Source organism: Kryptolebias marmoratus, linkage group LG1 (genome assembly GCF_001649575.2).
Source record: "Kryptolebias marmoratus isolate JLee-2015 linkage group LG1, ASM164957v2, whole genome shotgun sequence".
In the NCBI taxonomy this organism is placed as follows: domain Eukaryota; kingdom Metazoa; phylum Chordata; class Actinopteri; order Cyprinodontiformes; family Rivulidae; genus Kryptolebias; species Kryptolebias marmoratus.
Window position 1 is genome coordinate 20,419,623 of NC_051430.1, and position 20,821 is coordinate 20,440,443.

The window sequence follows — 20,821 nt, forward strand, 5'->3', positions numbered from 1 at the left end:
GTGTGGGGTTGTACGACTTCATACTTGTAATATTGAACAGTATTGGACAGATGTTCCTGGGGTTGCAGCTGTGTGTGCATTTGTGTTTGAACGTGTGTGTTCTGAGAATGAATGTTTCTACATAAAAAAAGATTTCCTTCAACTAATGCTTTGCATCATTGAGAACTGAGCTTTTTATAGATGAACAGTGACTCCATCATCTGGATCAGGACAAGCTCTAAAATCCCACAGTAGATGGATTTCAGTTTGAACCAGCATTTCTGAAGTGTATCTGAAATTAAAGGCACATACGGGTTTATGTGATTGCATTTTGTGTGCGAGTCATTTGACGTGCATGCTCTTTCCAGGGGCTTCAAATTGGCACCAGGGAGCTGGAGGAGATGGGAGCTCAGTTCTGTGTGGCCCTGCTGAGGCTGAAGAGGCTGACGGGGCTTCATAATCACCAACATCTGCTGGATTTGGAGAGTGATATCATTGGGACACAGTCAAAAGCAGTCAGGTCTGTATGAGGAACCTGTTTCAAAGTCCAACACTTGTGTGTACCGTAACACACAACTCATGCAGGTGCTTAGAGGTTCTCTGAACAAGCTGCATCACAGCTCAGGAATGAGATCTACGGATGTTTATAGATATATTTTTAAAATCTCGACAATTCCACAAACTGCACTCAGTGATGGTCTGGAATGGATGTGATCACATTTTTTAAACCAGGTAAATGCAAATGCATTCGAAGCCAAAGTGAATCACCACCAACTTACCTGATGCTCCTTAAAGTAAGAAGATTATTCTGCGAATGCTACATGCTGCGTATCTGAACTGCTGTTTACACAGAACGCCCCACGGCTCACTGGTCCTAATTTCAACAGCAACCCTGAACAAAAGGCTTTGAGTTCATCCAGTTGATCCTGAGCTTGTCTCTGTTAATGAAACCCTCGTTCTTAAATTTTTTATTTTAAACTAACACGGTATTTGTCGAGACATGCAATTTGTTGTTTCGCTTCGGACAAAGTTAATGGAAGAATCTGGAGTATTACAGCCAGGAAAGTTGTTTTCCAGACTTTTCTCTGCGTTTCTGCAAACTTGGAGTAAATCGAAAAGTTTTGAGGTCTGAATTTGCATATCTTTAGTCAACAGAAATGTGCTCACTCAGAACCCTCAAATACTAATTATTTAGTTTTCTCCCATATTGCATCTAAAACACGGCTACTTGAAGTGTTTGTCAGAATATGCAATCACTGCATTTCCAGCTTATCTGAGAAATGTTAATTTCTGAATCTGTAATAACCTCATTCAGGACATCTGAATGATGAACACAGAGGGTCTCAGACTTTTTTACTGTCCTGTCCTGATGTTTGTGGTGAAGCACTGGTGATTATTTTCATTTTGTGTGAAGATGGAAAATCACTTGAGCCATATTGTCACGCCAAGTGTGAACTAAAATATACAAAACTTCACATCTGATTGCCAAGGGTGCATGTTTATGTCTGGTGTAAACATTCCCTGTTATTCTGGGTTAAAATTTAAAATCCTGGATGATTTTTTTCTTCTTTCTTATGCTTGTACATTGGTCTGTAATCTAAAAGGCACATTAACACGGGACATGCATGCGCCTGTGGTTAGGTGTGGGTCCTCTTACGTGCAGCCTAAACCCAGTTATAGTTTGCACAGTCAGTAATGTGGGACTTGTAAATACAGCCACGGTATTGCACCGAAAAAACAAATGAAGACCTGCATTTGTGCAGCGCAGGAATGAACATTATTGGAATTCTATCAGTTTTACTCCCCTGTGGGGGGTTTTCGGGGCCACGTCTTGTGGTCGGCACACAGGGCTGCACAGTGTGGATTAAATGGACATTGAACATGTAAACTAGCCTGCCCCCCTGCATGAGCAGAATAAATTTGCATGCAATTATAGGCTTAAGTGCCAGTCTGTTCAAAGGCGACTGCACTAACTGTGTTCATAATTCAGCTGGATGACAAAGACTTATCTTATTGTTCCATCTATGATAATGCACATCTTTGTAGTGTTTATATCTCTGTTTCACCATAGTTGCTTTGTGCTTGAGTAAAGATAGTAATTCTTTAGTTTTCCTAATTATGACAACACTGTCAACATACTTTGAAAAAGGTTAAATCTTCCAGCTACAGTACTTCTTTTAGTTAACACAAATGCTTCAATGAGAAAATCACAAAACAGACAATTTAAATCCTTTCACCCTAAATGTAGAATTAAATTCTGAGTCAGCACAACTCATCCTTTAAAAAAAAAAAAACTTACCACAGAGCTTCGCAGGGTATCTAATTGCCTTGATTGAAATTACCAGTCAAGAAAAACGCGGTCCAGACAAGATGTTCTTCATTCAGCACTGCCACTTAATTATTAAACTTGGTCAAACACATGCTGTGACCACAGAGGTTATCTTTGTTTCTTTTTATCTAAGATTGTCAGCAGTCTCTTCTCTGAAAAGGGAATGATTTCATACACAAAGCTCACTTAATGCTTACAAAATTCTGCTGGTATTTCCAGTGTGTCTTTCTTAGTATCATACTCTGCTCTTATATTGATATATTAATTTATTATTTATGTGTTTGATCATTAAGGGACTCCAAAAGTGTTCATATGGGTGCCCTCTGGAATTGGTTGCTCTCATCCCTGAGTTATGGTTTTATAATAGCACTTAACCATTTTACCAGCGCATGCAAACAATGATTGTAACCATCGGGAGGCATCTCTTGGTGTGTGTAGATGAGCAGATTCAGTGGGAGTCTAAGAAGGACGGAAAGAAAAATACATCGACATTTCTAAGCCGCCTTTATGTGACTGAAAGCTTTTTTTAATGCTTTCGTATGAATTTATATGCAGACTGTAAGAAAATGATTGCAGCTTGTAAATCCCGGGAACGTTAAATGAGTTTGATGTTCTTAAAATGCCCAGTAATGGTTGACGCACAACTTCCACAATATGTTTGGACTACTTTCTGTCAGTCATTACACACACACACACACACACACACACTCACTCACTCATACGCTTACCGTGCATTTACTAACGCACAGTTTCTCTGTATCTCTGCCTCTCTTATGCACTCACGCTGTGGGGAGCTCGCTAGGAGCTCATTGTCTGAGCCCCCGATCGACTGTCTCCCATGGATCACATTTCAGACCATTAACACCATTAAAAAGCCACTAAAACCTCAAAGAACCAGCAACCATTTAACCATTAAGACCCATAGGAAAAAAACCAGCCTCGCTGGTGAGAGCTTACAAGCACCGTTTGTTAGCCGACTGGATTTTGTTATGATGTAAAACATCGTTAATATCTATAGGGTTGCATTCTGTGTCAATCGGATGTTGTCATTCTGTTTTTATTGACATGAATGTTGTATCAGTTTTGGGCTTTGAAGGGGTAGTCTAGTCAGTTTTGAAGTGATGTTATATGAAATAGTTATCAGTTTTGTCATGGAGCACGAAGTATGGAGAAAGTGGCAAAAGTCTTTGTCCAGACTTTTCAGGCTTATAAAACGACTCTTTTCTTACCTGAATGTCGTTTTTGAAGGACTTGTTTTAAGCCTGAGAAGCGATAAACATCGGGTCCTCGTTAGGCTAGTCGTTAGCCTAGCCTCTTTCTCCAAACTCAGTGCTCAATGACTGATGTCATGACTGACAAAAAATGACTCAACTTTCCCTTTAAATGGTTTATGTGACCCATTCTTTTCTATGGTGGAATCATTAAACAACATACAATTTTAATGATTTTTCAAAACAAAATTTGAATCTTTAAATTTATTTAGAATTTTCTCTAATTCACAGAAGGTCAAAATTATACCTACAGGCTCAAATATTTACGTACACACCAATGAATAATTGATTAAATGTCCCTTAAAGTTGAAAGCTTTTTGAGAAGCTACCTGTTTTTATCCAATCAGAGACCAGTTTTGATATGTTTGAAATCATTGGTCCGTATGAACGACCAATAGTGTCCACTTTCTAACCATCCAGCCTCTGATTTGGTTTGCTGAGCAGAATATCTTTGAAATCCTGACAAAGCAATATAATTCAAGTATTTTTATTCAAGTGCAGGTAAAATGTTCATCATGTGGGACATCGCCGTTAATAATAACTGTTTTTTTTTTGTTGTTGTTGTTGTTGTTTGTTTTTGCAGCAGCTGCACAACTACCTATCTGTTGGAGGAGGATGAGCCGTCCTTCCTGGAGGCGATAGACTACAGCGCAGAAAGCAACGATGAGGAGGCAGAGCCGGAAAATGAACTCGGCTGTGAAGTTCAGGAGAATTCGGAACAGCTGTCGGATTCTGAAACCAACCACAGGGACTAGTGGCAGTTTCCTTCGTACATGCCAGGTTGACCTTGTAACTAGTCAGTGTTTGGATTATCAGGCAAACAAAGTTAAAGATTTCACAGGAGAACTAGAAAGAAGCCTCACTTCTCACAGATAAATAGCTTAGAGTCGCACTTGAATCGTGGAATTCATTTTGTCAGCTCAGTGTAGCCAACTTGTCGCTCCTAAAGGTGCATACACCACCTGCCTTTCTCTTCAGCTAAATTAGTTTCAGTATCAGAATGAACTTCAGTGAATGTTTTCACCTTTAGTCACCGTACTATCAGATTCAGAAACCTCAGACACCATATAGCCTCTGAGATCCACATATAAACAACCCAAGCTCTAGCAGCAGGCAACGTTTTAAGTTTTTAAACCCCTCTCGTTGATTTAAACGCCCCTTTAAGTGATTCTCTTCTGATGAGCCGAAAGAACAACCAACTTACTTTCTTGGCAAAGCATCTGTCGGTTGTTCCTCGCGTGTCTTCTACATTAAAACCACCTGTTCTCACATGTAAACCCTCACTCATTCACCACCTCTGATATGCTGTTTGCCTTTCTTTATCCAAAAAACAAAAGTATTTATATCACACGAATGTAAAAGGATAACGGACCTTGTATTGTACACAAATTGTAGACCTCAACGCCTCCTACTAACCCAGGCTTGTCAGACTTTCTTAGTTACACTTCCACAGTTGGATTGAATGTACAGGATCCACACCCTCTGTCAGTGTTGCCTTTGTTTATATATTGGCAGTATTCAAAAGCAGTATTGAACGTTTAGTGACGAGATGAAAAGCTTTAGTGTCAGAGACCAGTGATACCCTATTTGCACTTTTTGTACAAAGAGTAAACACTTGAACAAACTGTATGGGTGTAAAAATCATTTCACATGTCACAAAAAGAAAACTCTTTTAAGTTCTCAGAACTCAGCAGAAAGCGATTGCTGTCTCGTTTCAACAATTATATTGGAATTTTGCCTCCTTTTTACTTTTTTCTTCTGTGTGTACATTTTGCAGAGTCCCATGCATAAAAACAGATGGTGCTGTGTATCAAGAGTATGAAATAGTTTTGAATTCTGCTTTCAAATTTATGTAAATGTGTTTTTATTGAATTTGTACAGATAGTGCATGGCTTCTTATTTTTTTTTAATTATTCCTAATTTATGCAGGTTTTGAGATGCATCCTGCACGTTTGTATGAGTCATTTTTGATGTATGAAAGCACAGTGTGTGTCCAGGACTTTAAGTTATTCCATTATTCAGCTCAGCTAATGCTCTTAAAGTATGCTTTTATCAGTTTGATTATCCTTTTTCACTTTCCTTCACTCCTTTGAAACATTTTCTGTTTCCTCTTTTAAACCCTTTTACTTCTCTTTCTCTCTTTGTTTTCTCTCCGGGCTTCATGTTCCTTTACATTTAACACACCCAGAGCAGTTATCGTGAGCGTATGTGTGCATGTGAATGAGTTCATTTTGTTGTTATTTTATGAGAACTGTGTGCTATTATATTTATGTTTGGAGCAGGTTCTGTTTACACTGTACCTGGTTGTGTTGTTTCATTCGTTTGGCAGTAAAGAAGCAGAAATGGTAGCCTATTTTAAGTTGACTGTGTGGCGGAAAATTGGAGGTGAAAGGAAAGGCTTGGGAAATAAAATGTGAACAAAAAAAACTGGCAGCGTTTTATTTATTTTCTTCACGTAAACATTTTACTGCAGAACATAATGTGCTTCCTAAATCCTCAACTTTACAAATATAAAGCTTTGTCCTTGTCAAGTTTTCTCCTTAATCCTAGATGAGTGCGAACAGTCTACAAAAACCTGAGGATAAAACATCTAAAATTTCACAAATGTGTTTTTAATTTAGCTGTTGGAGTGACATTATTGGACTGAGTCATCCCTCATTTCTTCATATTTCGCTTCCAAGCAGTCAGACTTTCTTGTAATTGTTTAAAGTGGTCTGTTCTGTTTTTCAGGCTTTCTGAAGTCTTTCAAATATTTTAGTATGTTTTATTTTTTTTTCAGGTAAATGTAGCTGCTATCTTTTTGCAGACAGGAGGTTTAAAATCTACAGGCATGAATAAATTGTGCAATTTTGTTGAAAAAGGAAAAACCTACAAAGGTCACTGAACCAACTTGAAACCGACTAAAGTAATAATAAGAAAATCAGCTGATCTAAATCAGTCATTGTTTCTGAAAGTTGCTTCAACAGAATTCTTTTAAAAAACGAACTAATGAAACTGGCCTTGACAGAAAGGATGGACATAAAGGAACCTAATTATATTGTTGCACAACCTTTAGAGGCGTTCTCTGCAGTCAGGTGATTTCTGTAACTCTCTGAGACTTCTGCACCTGACCACAGGTGTGTTGGCCCACTCCTCATGAGCAAACTGCTCCATCTGTCTCTGGTTTTGATCGGTTCCTTCTCCAGGCTGCAGGTTTCAGCTCCTTCCACAGATGTTCAGTAGGATTCAGATCAGGGCTCAGAAGGCCACTTCAGAACAGTCCAATGTTTTTGTTCTTATTTGTTTTTGGATGTTTTTAGTTGGGTTTTGGGTCATTATCCTGTTGGAGGACCCATGACCTGTGACTGAGAGCTTTCTGACACTGGGCAGCTCCTTTCACTCCAGGATGCCTTGATAGTCTTGACATTTTGTTGTAACCTGAACAGATTCAAGACATCCTGGTTCAGATGCAGCAAAGCAGCCCCAGAACAGAACCGATCATCCATTAAGCAGGAATGATGGTTGGTGTGATCTGACACTGATGAACCTTGACCTTGGAGTTCAACTCTAATCTCTTTGTTCTAGGCTTTTTGGTCAATATTCATATCATTTGTCATTAATTTTCCTCTTGTGGCCAAGTCCAAGGATGTTGACACCAGTCCTGTGGACCTGAAACTTCTTAATAATCTGTGCAGCTGTAATCACAGGAGCATCAGCCTACAGCCTTTACCTTTAGCATGCTTGTCAATATTTGTCTTTCTAAGCTTCTGAGACAACTCTGTCTTTAGTTTTCTGAGGTCCACATTCAGTGTGGTACACACCATGATACCAAACAGCACTGTGATGGACTGATTACAAGACTGAAGACACATCTTAGTTCAATACATCTCTTTTGTCAAATCCAGTTTTGTTAGTTTATTTCTTTTAAGTTTGGTGGACCAAAATTCAAAAGCAATGACTGATTTTCATTAGTTGATTTTTAGTAAATTGTTTCTTGATATTACTCTTGTCAGTTTCAAGTTATTTCAGTGACCACTGTGGGTTTTTTTTTTCTTTTATGAAAGGCTGCCAACAAATCTATCCTCGTCTGGACCAACAGTGATGATAAAACCACAATTAACTGATAAAGATGTGGCATTCTAAGTATCAGCAACTCTATCTAGATTAGTTTAAAGCTGTCTTACGCTAATAAGCCTACTCAGTCACTCCATTTCAGTGGCACAGTTGTACAGGCATTTGTTCAGCAGTGCACCTCCGCTGCTTAAGAGCCCTGAGTAACTTAATCTTCTGCTCTTCAGAAAATGAAAAAGGCAAAAAGGGAGGAGGAGGGGAGGGGTGACAAAAAGCCAGCACAAACTTCCTGAAAATAACTGCTTGAACGATGCTCAATGCAAATGGTTATAAGTGGACAGGAAGATGCAGAGAGCCGAGTGGAAGCACAGAGGAGGACGAGAGGTATTTGGAGAGGTGGAGGAGCATGTTAATCCGAGGCAGTGCGGAGAGAAAAGCTCTTTTCCATTTTAAGCCTCCACACCCTCACTTCCTGTCCCTGCTGTCAATCAGAGCAGCTCAAGTGCATCAAACAAAAGACTACCCTCTTCCATCCAACCCCTGCCGCAAACACAATCCAACCTATTAAGTATACTAGTCAAAGATTTTGGGGGGGGGGGTTATTGTGGTTGTATGAATGTATGAGTCTTACAGGGTTGAGGATTTTGAAGTGCTTCTGTAGGTTTCTCATGTTCAGAGCCCACTAATTAGAAAACTCTCTCCCCCTGCTTCTCCCCTGTCTCATGCATTCTCGTGGGCTCGATGCCCGATCTCCATCCTCACACTGATGAGCTCATTTCTGTAGTCAAAGTGTGGCTCTGTGGGCGTCTAATAGTGTAGCCAATTAGTGCCAGAGTCTGACTTGGCAGCCTCCCTAACTCTCTGGTGGTCCCACAGAGGGAAAGAATGACTCCCTGAAAAGGTACAAGTTCACAAAGAACGGCCCGACAAAGACGTGTGTGTACAAGGCTGTGTGTCACGGCAGCGCACGACGACAGGATAGCTGTGTGAGTTTGATCTGGTTGTAATTCAGCAACACAGGGACTTCAGAGAATAAGTCACTATATGTTATGATAGGAAGAAGTGCTTTTTGAGGTTAAATGGTTGAAATTGTGCTACTAAGGCTCTGTTTCATTCTGACATTGTTATTTTTCCTTAAAGAAATTTAAACTTCACTGAGGTCTTTTCAGCGCAAACCCTATAAATGCTCAGGAGACGACAAATAAACGATGGCAGCTTCTTTATTTATTTAAAAAAATGGTCTTGGAATGTATCTAACTTTGGTAAATAATATTTCTGATACTGAAAAGATTCATGATATTAAAGAAGTGGGAAATCAATACTGTGCTAGAAAAACACATGACAGCAGCATGATTTTATATCATATGACAAAGAACAGTGTTTTGTTTTTCAAGGTTAGGTTACAAGCTCAAATTTCACATCCCTTCCCTACATTAAAATTAAAATAAAGACTAGGGAAAAGCAGGAAAAGACCTTCAGAAACCAGGAGAACTATTGATCTAGGCAATTTTAAAGGGTTATAGGTTATAGGAGACTCTGGCTCTTTGATGACTCAAGACTTTTGCACAGTTTGTCTGAGTGAAGGGTGAGTCACCATCATGTTAAAACGATTCCATTAAAAACTATAAAATGCCAATTAAAAATGCCCACAGATGTATTTTAACTGACCACTCACTGTGCTGGTGTGTAATGAAACAAGACAGATCGTATCCAGTAAAAACATCCAGTTAAAATGTTACTGGGATTTCAAAATGTGAAAGCATGACAACATACGATACATTTATGAAAACATGAAGTATACATAAAATAAAAACAACAACAAAATCAATCCATTTTTAGGATAAAAGCTTAGCACAGGGGTGTCCAATCCTGGTCCTGGAGGGACCACACCTGATTTGAATGACTGAGTGATTAACTAAAACATGCAAGATAGTGGCCCACTACGATTGGACACCACTGGCTTAGAACATCTAGCTCTGAAATTCACAGAAATGTTAAAAAACAATCAGCTCAGGTCCTTCTCTACATTGGTTCAGGACTATCTATCTATCCAATCTAAAAACAAAGATGGGGGACAAGAAGAAGGTAAGCAGATCCAAGACACTTTGTGTTAAATCATAGGAAACAGTGCTTGAAAATGCAGCAACCGATCAATCAAATCAGTTGAAAATGTGTTGTGAAATGATTTAAAACGAGTCAAACTGAGGTCTCCTGAAAATATATACAGTTTAACAAGGGTTAGGAGAAATTTCATGCAGCAAGTATGCAAATTTTAGGTTTAAAGTTGTAAGGGTTTAAGAGGAGTTTTGCTGCAGCTTCAGTGTTCCAGATGTAAATTACACATTTTCTGACTTTCCAACAGTTACAGAAATTAAAAATAAAGGATCATTTCCCCTATAAAGTACTGGCATCAGCTATGTTTTTAAATTGGTATAAAAAGTCAAACTGTGATGCATGAAATAAACTCTTCTACAGAATACTGTGATACAAGAAGTCAAAATATGATCATAATTTGATTTGAAGCCAAACGTGCAGAAAGGGCCTCGATGGTAATCTTGTTGTAATTTTAATAAACAATTTGTTTTGCGTCTAAACCAGTGCAGATATTGCAAATGAAGACATGGACGAACATGCGGGATAAAGAACTCATTTCAAGTAAGAAGGAGTGCAGTGGATTGTATCTTCCTGCCAGGGGAGCCACTTGTGATCGTGCTCTCGAGCCCTTTGTGCAGATTTTGTAAACAGTCAGCAAACACAACGGTGCAAAAAACGCCAAGGTTTGTTCGCTTTGTGCGCGCAATCGAATAAGAGAAACGGCTGCTGCAAGCGGGACTGACAGGAGACAGCTTGTCACAAATAACAGATGGAAACACATCATGTTCAACTCAAATGCCCTGCAAACATTTTCACACAGGCTCACGTGGGCCTGCTTCCTCTTTTGCATATCAATAGTCCGAGATAGTAGATACACACACACACACACACACATACACACACATAATTGGTTACATAGGGAGCAGAGCCAACTTGCACCTCTCGTTGCCGTGGTAACCGGAGAGACTGATTTTTCTGTAAGCACTTACTCACATCCCGTCTGTTATTCACTTGTTTGTTCATTCATTCCTCCTTTTAGTCTCTCTTTGTACAACGCTCTCCTCCTCGCTCGCTGGATGCTTTTCAGCCCAGTTCCATTCCCACCTCTCCTCCAATGAGATGTCCTCTCGGTATGCATATGCAAATGGGGCAGACTTGACACCAATTAAAAAGAATTTAATAACAAACAGCACTGTGTCCTCAGCAGCTGGACACATGAAATAGTGACTCAGATCCACTGACACGACACCTAATGTCTGTATGTTTAACTTCTGACAGATGAGACGGTCAGAATGTGTCTTTTTCTCGTAATTAAAAAACAGAAATCTTGGTTTATTTGTTTGCAGTGAACTGTTATCGCCCCAACAGCTAATCCATAAGCCGACACAAAAAATGGCCACAGCTCAGTCGGTTTCATCATAACTGAGGTGAAATTTGATGTGGTAGTAGCTGAGAGTCATTCCCAACACATATTCTCATCGTATCGTCTTGTTTTATTGTATGAGAATGCATAAAATGTTGTCAAGATTTGATCAAAGGAGTTATATTTTCATTTTTAACATGAGATGATCTTAGTCTCAAACTCTGGCATGAAGGGCAGCGGGTGATATGCATTCCTTCAAGGAAAGGCAGGTCGTTAATTTCATCCGTCTTTAGTTCGCTTGAATCTCAAACAGTGCTGTGCTCCCCGTCTCTTTTAATCTCTCATCTTTTGCCTCTTCTCTTCCACTTCCCCCCACTGCTGCCCCCACAGCTCTCTCCTGGGTGTATCGGGTTATCACTGGCCGACAAAGCAGGAAACAGGAAGTATATAGTGCCCCGTAGACAGAACTCTGGAGATACTAGATGGCATAACACACATGCATGCACGTTCATCCTGAATAACCTTGGCGAGGTTCTGCACTGAGGTCTCTGAAAAGGTATAAAGAAGACAGGACTTTTTGAAATGCCTTAAAAGGGTGGCTCAGACCTTCTGAAGTGGGTTTCTTTGAAAAAGTTATGAACAAATAACATCTTACCTGTTGTGGATAACTCTTTGAAGAACCTCGGCTTCATTTCTTTGATCTGAAATTTCAGACACCTGCTTTTAATTTTACACAAGAGGAAGACTGTGTTGTGAAGTGGCAGAGCATACTCTAAAAGCTAGGGAAATGTCATTTTCTGTAAAAAAGCAATGTGGATGGTGGGTGCTAAATGACTGCTGCAGCTTGCTGATAAAGCTAAACTGAGATTTTAATGCTAAAAGAAGCAGAACACTAGCTAAAAGAAAATGGGATAAAAAGAGCTAAAAGTAGCAAAAGGCTAAATGAAAGGATAAAAAGGCTATTTGAAAGCATAAACTAAAGCAAAAGTCTAACAAAAAGGTAAAAGCAGCAAAAGGCCAACTAAATGCTAAAAGTAACAAAATGATAGCTGAAAGCAAAAAGTAGCTAAAAGTTAAACGTAGCATAAGAAGACAAAAACAAGGCGAGTATGCTGACGCAGATTTCAAACAATATTTTTAAAGGAACTAAGGAGAAATCAGTGATTTTTCTATGGGGAAAATATTTGTTAAGGTAAACATTTTGTAAAGGATAAAAGTTACACAAACCAAATGCTGAATAAGCAGTCACACAAATATGAGAGCACAAAATATAAATAAAGTCAAAAAAATAAAAATATAATGAAACTTTGGTCTAAAAAAGGTAACTAGGGAAAAAGAAAATGCTGATCAAAAGAGGGGAAGATCCCTTACTTTGCTGTCAGCGTTTTGTCAGGTCAAGACGGTGAAAGAAAATAATCCGAGGAGACAGTGAGCTGTGATAGTCCTGCGTCAGCGTCCAGTCAGACCCCAGACCAAGGCGTCAATGGATGGACGCCAGCACAATCACGGGAACTCACACACACTGTACACATAAACACACACACACATAAAACCTGTGAGGTTCATGGGACAACCGAACAGAGTCGCTCAGGGTAGTAAAGGTTAAACAGGGTCAGAGCTGATGACAGACTGAATCACTCTGTCTCAGGAGTGAGATTAACAGGTGAGTTGAACCGCTCACCTGCCAGTTGAGCGAGCGTAGGAGTTTCTACCAAAATTTACGTTTGTTTAACGCATTGGTGCTGCAGGTCAGGTCATCACAATCTATAGTTTCTCGTGCTTTTCTTGGTTTTGTCGTTCTTTTTTTGTGGTTTGTTGGGTTTTGAAGTGAGTGTTTATCTTCCAACGTGTTCTGTTTAATCACCATCCTGCACTGGCAGCCATAAGAGAAGATTTAATGTGACCTCACTCAGCAATAGCACCTCTTTCCTGCTGGTTGGTCATGATGATACAATTACTCATGACAGACATTGTCAGAGATGTTAATGTGACATTAAAAATACAGTATTAAAAATCAGTTTTAGGCTTGTGGTGCTAACAGTGAGGGTTCCCTGCTTCTTCCTCCGGGGTGTCCTGGGAAGTCCAAGTGCCTCGACAGCATCCAGTTAATTTCTAACTGGTGATGCCAAAAGGACATACTGTTCAGCTTCCTGCACTGCGCCATTCTCAAAGTGAAGGTGATTTTCCACTTTTATCATCCATTTTTAAACATCTTACTTAGGGGACTGGGGATACTTTACTGTATGTGTTCATTCAATTTTTATTTTTATTTTTTTTACAGAAGATTTGTAGTGCTTGTTTAATGTTTTTTTTCCTTAAGACACAATCAGCAAAGATGGATGATGATACAATCTTAAACAGTTGATGCCTCAGCATGTGGGAATTCAGTGTGACAGGTGATAAACGGGCTTCTTTAGGACCTGAGCATCCCTGAACTGATTAATCAAATACAACACGTGTGTTTTTAGATTTAATATGACAGTTTCTGCATACAAACATCATGTCTTTAACCCTCCTGAAGCTCTCGTAACTGAGGAGAGGAAGAAATGCCCTTGTGACTTTGGGTTCATTTGACCCGAAGGCTGTGGGAAGGTTAAAATTGTACCAGTACATCAGTTCTTCTAAACTTTGTTTTTTCCTCGTGTTGCCAGCCAAAATAATTGTAAAAGGTGAACTCTGACCTCCTGCGTGATCCCAGTGATTCAGAGAGAGATTGTTAAGCCATGTTTTAAGGGAAAAGGAACCCTTCCATTTCCATCAGTAATGACACAAAATGCGATAAGATCTCGAGGATTTAGGCGTTAGTTTGAGGATTAAAGCTGCATTTTTTATTTTTTTTAGAAGAGTTGTTATTGATGCAAGAAGCAGAGATGAATTGCATTGTGAGTTCCTGACTGACAGAGGTCTCAGGGATGTTGAGAGCAAAGACTCCATCCATCCATTCATTTTCTTTACCTGCTTCTCCTGTCCGGGTCACGGGGAGCCAGTGCCTATCTCCATCCATCTCTGTGTGAGAGGCGGGGGATACCCTGGACAGGTTGCAAGTCCATCACAGAGCAAAGAGCAAAGACTCACAGAAGATGTCACTAAACACAAAATACACAAAAGACACACCAGGCTGGCCCTGGGCTGTAGGGGACCCTAAGCAGAATTTTATTTGGAGGCCCTCCTGTAGTTAAGCCCATCACCCAACATCCCTCCAAGCTTTATCCTTTGTGTTCAACATAACTAGTTTCAATACAGTGAGCCAATAATGGATTCCTTAAATCAACTAAATATCAGATGTCAATCATGTCACTTTACATTTTCTGATGAATAAATAGTACTTAGAATAAAGTGTACATTTTTGACTTTTTTTTTTTTACACGTTTAGTTTTCAAACTGATTCCGTGGCCTTCCTGAGCTATATCAGTTATTCTTTGAGGATCTAAACTGAAGACATTTGTAGTATTAAATAATCAACTTGTTAACACAAGATTTCCTTTCGTGTTATTATGACTAATGTAGATTAAACCGTGAATCAACGAGCCTTTTGTTAAGCGCTCCCCTGCTTTAATGCATATCCAGTCTGGAAAGTGCTGGAAAAGGTTTGAAACAGGAAGACGGACCTTTTGTTGATGTCGAAGAAATTAAGACAAATGTCACACTCCAGCAGCTGATGATCACTGCTACAGTTTGTGCTCAGCTGACCCTTAAAGAGTATGAACATGAGCATGTGTATGTCAACATTGTGTCAATAATTTTGCTGACATGAACATGGAAACCATTAAGAGGTCTTCAGTTGTTACTGTAGGGCTCCATTGATGGATCTGTTACACACACACACACGCACAAATATATACTGTATATATCTTTCTTTTTATGTTAGCAGTATAACCTGATTTTGTGGATGCTGCAATGAATTCCATTCATCAAGAATCAAGTAAATCAAGTAAATGATAAATAAAACCACCACACTGTTTCATATTTCAACAGTAATTAAACCAAGAGTATCATAAACCAAATAACCAAATTAGTGGCTGTAAAATAAAACCGTTTGTCCCAGCTTTTGACTTTCTTGCCTTGGAATTAGACATTTGAAGCAGAACATCTCAGCTGAGAATCTTATTTCTTTTTGCATTTTTAAAGGTATGTTACTCGTAAAGTTCTCAGGATAAAGCATGAATGTGCTGTTTACCTCGTTGCACCTGTGCTTTAGTCGTTCTGATTGCATCCATTGATGTTGGTCTTTTCCTGCTTCTCCAAAAACAGGAGCTAAAGGTTTAATTAGTCCTCCTAACCCTCATCAGAGCCTGCCTCCCTCAGTGACGCTGTGAACAATAACCACACGCAGGTGCGCTCGGATGCAAAGGGATGGGCACCTCCGAAGGGTTTTACTCACATAAACACACACTCCTACACGTCCTCACTGGGGGCCGAGGTACCCTTAGGACCAGTGAATTATTGAGCGCTCTATTCCTCTAAGAAAAAGTGTTATTGATTGATTATCACTATGGGTTTAATAATTTAGTTGTTTTAATAGCAGAGATGTGGAAACGGAGGAGAAAGTGAACAGACCGGGAAAGAGGTGGAGCAGAAAGAGGTGAGGGACGGAGGTAAGGAAGGAGACGTCATGAGAAGCAACATAAAAATATCCAGTTGTTAAGAGACGACAGGTGTGAAATAAGAATCAATAAAGATGAAGATGTGGATACAAAAAAGGATCTTTTTACAAGAGTTTAAGAGGAAAATGAATTATCTTCATCTCTCTTTTACAGTCACATGTTAATGTTTCAATTGAGCTGCTGAAAACATTAGTCTTTTTTCTTTGATTTAAAAAAAAAGAAAAGAAATAGTCTGCAATTAGCTTGGAGGAACTTCAAATTAATGACCAAAGACTGATTTAAAAGGAAAACCGACATCTTGATCATTCTCTCTCTCTTTAAAAAGAATATCTTTTACCCTCCACCAAAAGGTAAAAGTGAATAAAAATGTCTTTGTGTAAAACTTTGCGACTAACATTTTGGAGTCAACCCAATCTGTCTGTTAGCAAAATATCTTGTGAACCTCTGGATAGATTTTAATGAATTCTTCAGGAAATAATCATTTGCTGCACGTCTACGGCTGATTAACCTTTGGAGCCAACATTAGGATTTCCACCACAGCCAACTGAACTTTTACAAACACAAAAATGGCTAAAATTCAGTCAGTTTTACACATATTTTCTTAAAGTTCGGTGTTTAAGAAAATATCTTAAACATGAACAGACTGCACAAGATTTCTGTTGGGACTTTTGCTTTTACTGAGTCAAATGAATCTGTTAGCAAAATATCTCATGCACCATTTTTGTTCTGCTGTATTTATCCTGTATCTGTTAAACTTCACAAAAATAATTTTACTGGCCAAAATGTTGATTTTTACAATGAAAAGCTATGATTTTTTACATAGAACTATGCGTCAACTACAAATGCTGCTTTAAATAAGCCACAATAATCATAATTAGGTTTAAATAAATAAGATATATGGTCAAAACTTCTCCTTTTCTTTGTGTGGTATGAAAATATAGCCCCATAATTACTCTCAAAGAACTCTTTAATGTAATAATGATGTTCACCTCAGACCTTTAGGATAGAAAATGTCACTGTTTCATCATTTAGTCTTGTGAAAATTTGTCATAATTAGCTTAAAAGGCTTATCTATTTTATTTTATTTTTTTGTGAGTTCACGGTGACGTTTGACTACTGCGTCCTAATTACTTCATCCCTAAGTGCTCGAGGACATTTGTGCAAAGGAGTGGAAGGAATTCCCTCAAGGTGTTTCTGAGAAACCACATTCACAGGAAAGAACAGATAAGAGGTGACAGCTAACTTAACCTTTGACCACCAAGATCTAACCAGGTCAATCCTTAATTTAAGTTAATATTAAGTCAAAGAAATCCCCTCAAGGTATTTTGGAAATATCACATTCAGAAGAAAAGGATGAAAGTTGATCTCCAGTCAATAAACAATAAAATCCTGTCGGAGTGTTTATTTCAATATTTTACTCCATAACTCACTGATTAAGACAGTCAATACATTTCATTCAGCTCCCATCAGGTAAATAATCAGTGATTAATATATCCACACTACTGTGCACCTTATGGTAGACAAATTTAAATTTGCCTCATCAGTGTTGAAAAAAAAATATATAATGAAGTTGTTTTGTAATTAGACTAATGATGCCTGATTACATTCAAAGCCATCTACACAAAATAACTGCACCTGCAATCAGCCCTGAAATTAATGTCAGCATGGATAAAAGTTCAGGTCTGGAAGTTCGTGGAAGTGATTGCAGAGACAAATTATTCTAGTGTAATTTCACCAAACCAATATGACCTGTTATTTTCTAAAATAACCACTTTTTTTGTGTGCTGCTTCTGAATAGAGGATGTGTGCGTGTGCGTGTGTGTCTGTTTTGTCCTCTATGCTTTTTCTTTCAGACCTCTCATTTCAATTCTCCTCACAGTTCATTACTGGCTCTGAAGACAGGCTGTGAAAAACATTGCGTGAGTTGTAAAAATAAAATGATGCCAGGTCAGCTGCTCTTATACCTGCACTTACAGTTTGTGTTTTGTTTTTTGTTTTTTTATTTAAAAAGGATCCTTATCTGAGTTTTTTGTGAAAGTGGAGAAGAATTAGAGCTTGTAGTGTGGTGTCAGTTGATGGATTCACCCATAATAAGATGGTTTTTTCAAAATGTCAATTGTTTATAGTAAAAAACTAACTAGTATATGTTCATTTCTCTCTCTTTAGTTGAGCTTGTTATATGACTCAGTCTAATTAGCATATATACTGCGGCAGTGCATCACGATCTACCAGCTGTTAACGTGATTGCTCAGATCTATTAAAGTGGGGTTCTGTGGAGAGGTTATGAGCAATTAATATCTTAGCTGTTGTACATAGCTGTTTGAACAACCTCAGTTTGGAGAAATAGAGTTTAATACTGACCACAAATGACGTTAATCTCGAACATTTCATAGCTGCTCAAGCCAGCACTGTTTTAGAAACCTTTACAGTGCCATCAGTTTCTTATTACATCTTTATTTACACAGAATCCTGCGGGAAAGCAAAATAGTGACAGCAGCGTCTTGCTGTAGCACTTCTGGTAAAGCTTATTGTATATTGTAATATTCCAAATGACGGTAATGTAAAGTGGAGCACGTCCCCCTGGAGAGGAGGGGGTGGGGACAAATCAGGGACAAACAGTCAGGCTGAAATGTTATTTTGTAACCCCAAACAGGCATTTTATCCTGGGGGGTGCAAAGAAGAAGAAGTAGCCTAGACTAATCAGAAAATGGTAATGACATTTTTAAAAAAATGTATTTCTATGTGCCTGTCCATTTAAGGGTTAATCTGAGCGGGACATCCGACATATAAACGGTGTGCAAACTGTTCACACATGACATGCGCCCACATGTCATCGAGGCGGAGGGGAAAAATGCTGTTTCAAATCAAAGAAGACAGAGATGGGCGATATCCTGCTGTTGGAATTACAGTGGAGGGACTAAAAAAAGACCCGTTCGTGTGTTTGACAGCTGTCAGCTGACAGTGTGAAGTTTAAGAAAATGGCAGCCCACACTGAACATCACACCCCTTTAATGTTAGGCCCCTTGAGTTTTATAAATGAAAACTTGACAACCCAAACAGAAAAATGATTTTAAAAATCAGCACTGATGAAGACAAATAATTAAGCCTCCAACACTTTTAAAATGATTCCAGCGTTACTAATTAAAGGTACTAAATATTTCTGTCAAACACATGTTTGTGTTTATTTGTTGTTGTTGTTGTTTTGCACAGATTGAACTGTATTGTTCTTCTTTTTAAAGTTAATAAAGTGAAAATAGACTGATTGTAGCCATTATTACTGTGATATTATTGAAGTCTTAAACACATGTATTTATTAGGTTCATATGCACAGATTAAATTTCATTATTTTGATTCTAAAAGTGAGTCCACATTTTGCATTATTTCTTTTTATTTTTGAATAATCAGAGGCTGAAGCAGTTTGTTTTTATTGTTCTAGCAAAGTTAAAGTTTCGTTACATGATTTTTTTTCATTAAATAAAACATTAAAAAAAGAACATTTTAGAAAAAATATCACTAAAACACTTATTTCATTGATGCAATAATTTACCAAGAAGAAAAATAAAAATAACTATATAAATCTTGGGTTTTTTAATTTTATTATTTTGATTACAAATAAATTTGACTCATTTTTTTTTTTTTTTTTTGGTCTCGTTAATCCGAAGGGGGCCTGGAAGTTTTTCTCCCTCTAAAGTTGGGTGCAACATTAAAAGTTTGAGAACCACTGTTTTTATTTAACAGTGATCCACTTTGGTCTTGGCCCCGCTCAGTCTAGCCATGAAGTCATCAATCCAGCATGGATTCAAATATTTCTCCTGATAGATGTCGTTCGTTAAGACAGCTACAACAGGTAAGATATTAATTGTTCATAACCTTTCCACAGAGCCTCACTTTGATGGATCTGAACTGTCCATTTAAGGCTCATTTATGTCAGGCAGCCTTTTTTTAAAATGGTGGTTAGTTTAGTTAGTAGACTGTGGGCCAAGTCCACTAACTGTCCCGCTGAGGCTGACGAAGTTCAAACCCTAAATACACCACCGCTCTGCTCTCATCCCCTGACCACAAGTCCCAGCTGCTCCCAAACAAATGGTGGACGTCCACGAGTCCTGCAACCCATGAAGCAGGTGACCGTCTGGCCCTGAACGCTCACCGCGCTCACACACGTCCAAACAAACTATAAACACACACACACCGGCACATCCCTCCGCCCATGGCAGCACAAGAGAGTTCCTCGTGTGATTACATTATTGATTGTCCTGGATATGTTTATTTTTTTTCCCTTCCTTCTTAAAAGCATTTAGCAATCTGGCAATTAGTTAGAGCTTAATGTAGGCTGTCAAAACAGTGCTATTGATCCAGCGGGGCTTGGAGGAGAGATTGATCAGTCAACTCATTACGTTGCTGGCGCTGCCTCGTCATAAACACTCCAGATGAGACTCCATCAAAAGCCCATCCCTCGTTCCCTGGCTCTGTTCTGCTGCCTGCTCAGCCTCCCCAGTGTTTTCTTGTGCCGGCTCCTAATGCTTTGTTGGAGCCTGCACCAACGTTCAGGTTTTTATCCCTCTTTGTTTCGATTTTAACTTCTGTCTTTACTATCTTAACTATGTTTGTTGACACTCTTCTTGCCTCCTTTAGCAACTTATGTTGCTCTCATCCCTCTGAACTTTCCGATATGGTCTGAACTGCTCCTTTAAAACCCTGTCTCAGCCGACAACAGGTAAACTCTTATCACCGAAATCTCCGAGAGGCCTGGTTCAGTTTACTGCGTCACGTGAATCAATTCATTAGTCAATCATATTAAAATTAGATAGTAGCAGGCACACTTGATTCAATTTGAAGTGACACACGGCAGTCGTTTTATAAAGTGCTCTTCCGTTCACTGAACAGAAGCTAAGGCTCATTAGGTGGCACACGTTGCAGAATAATAAAAGCTGACATTTATGGAGCACTTCGCCAGCTGAATTTTGATTTTATTTAGCAGATCCCGGCAGAGACAACAGGTTAGAGTGTAGGGAATTACATGAGTGGATCAGGGATTTCCAGCAAAGATACAGGTGAGAAAAAACAAAACAAAAAACGTCTTTCACTTCTCTGCATGTCACAGGATGAAAAAAGGAGCTGACTCCACAGAAAC

The 20,821-nt window shown here is 38.8% G+C and overlaps 1 protein-coding gene across 2 annotated transcripts in view; it reads left to right on the forward strand.

Annotated features, from left to right (window-relative positions):
- Positions 1-6,006, forward strand: part of agtpbp1 (ATP/GTP binding protein 1) — a 28,943-nt gene extending 22,937 nt beyond the window's left edge. For both annotated transcript variants that reach the window (XM_017413831.3, XM_017413832.3), the window contains 2 exons: positions 348-499; positions 4,163-6,006. In XM_017413831.3, coding sequence (XP_017269320.1) covers positions 348-499; positions 4,163-4,334 — 324 coding nt within the window. In that variant the 3' untranslated portion in view covers positions 4,335-6,006. The remainder of the gene's footprint in view (positions 1-347; positions 500-4,162) is intronic.
- Positions 6,007-20,821: the final 14,815 nt, after the last annotated feature.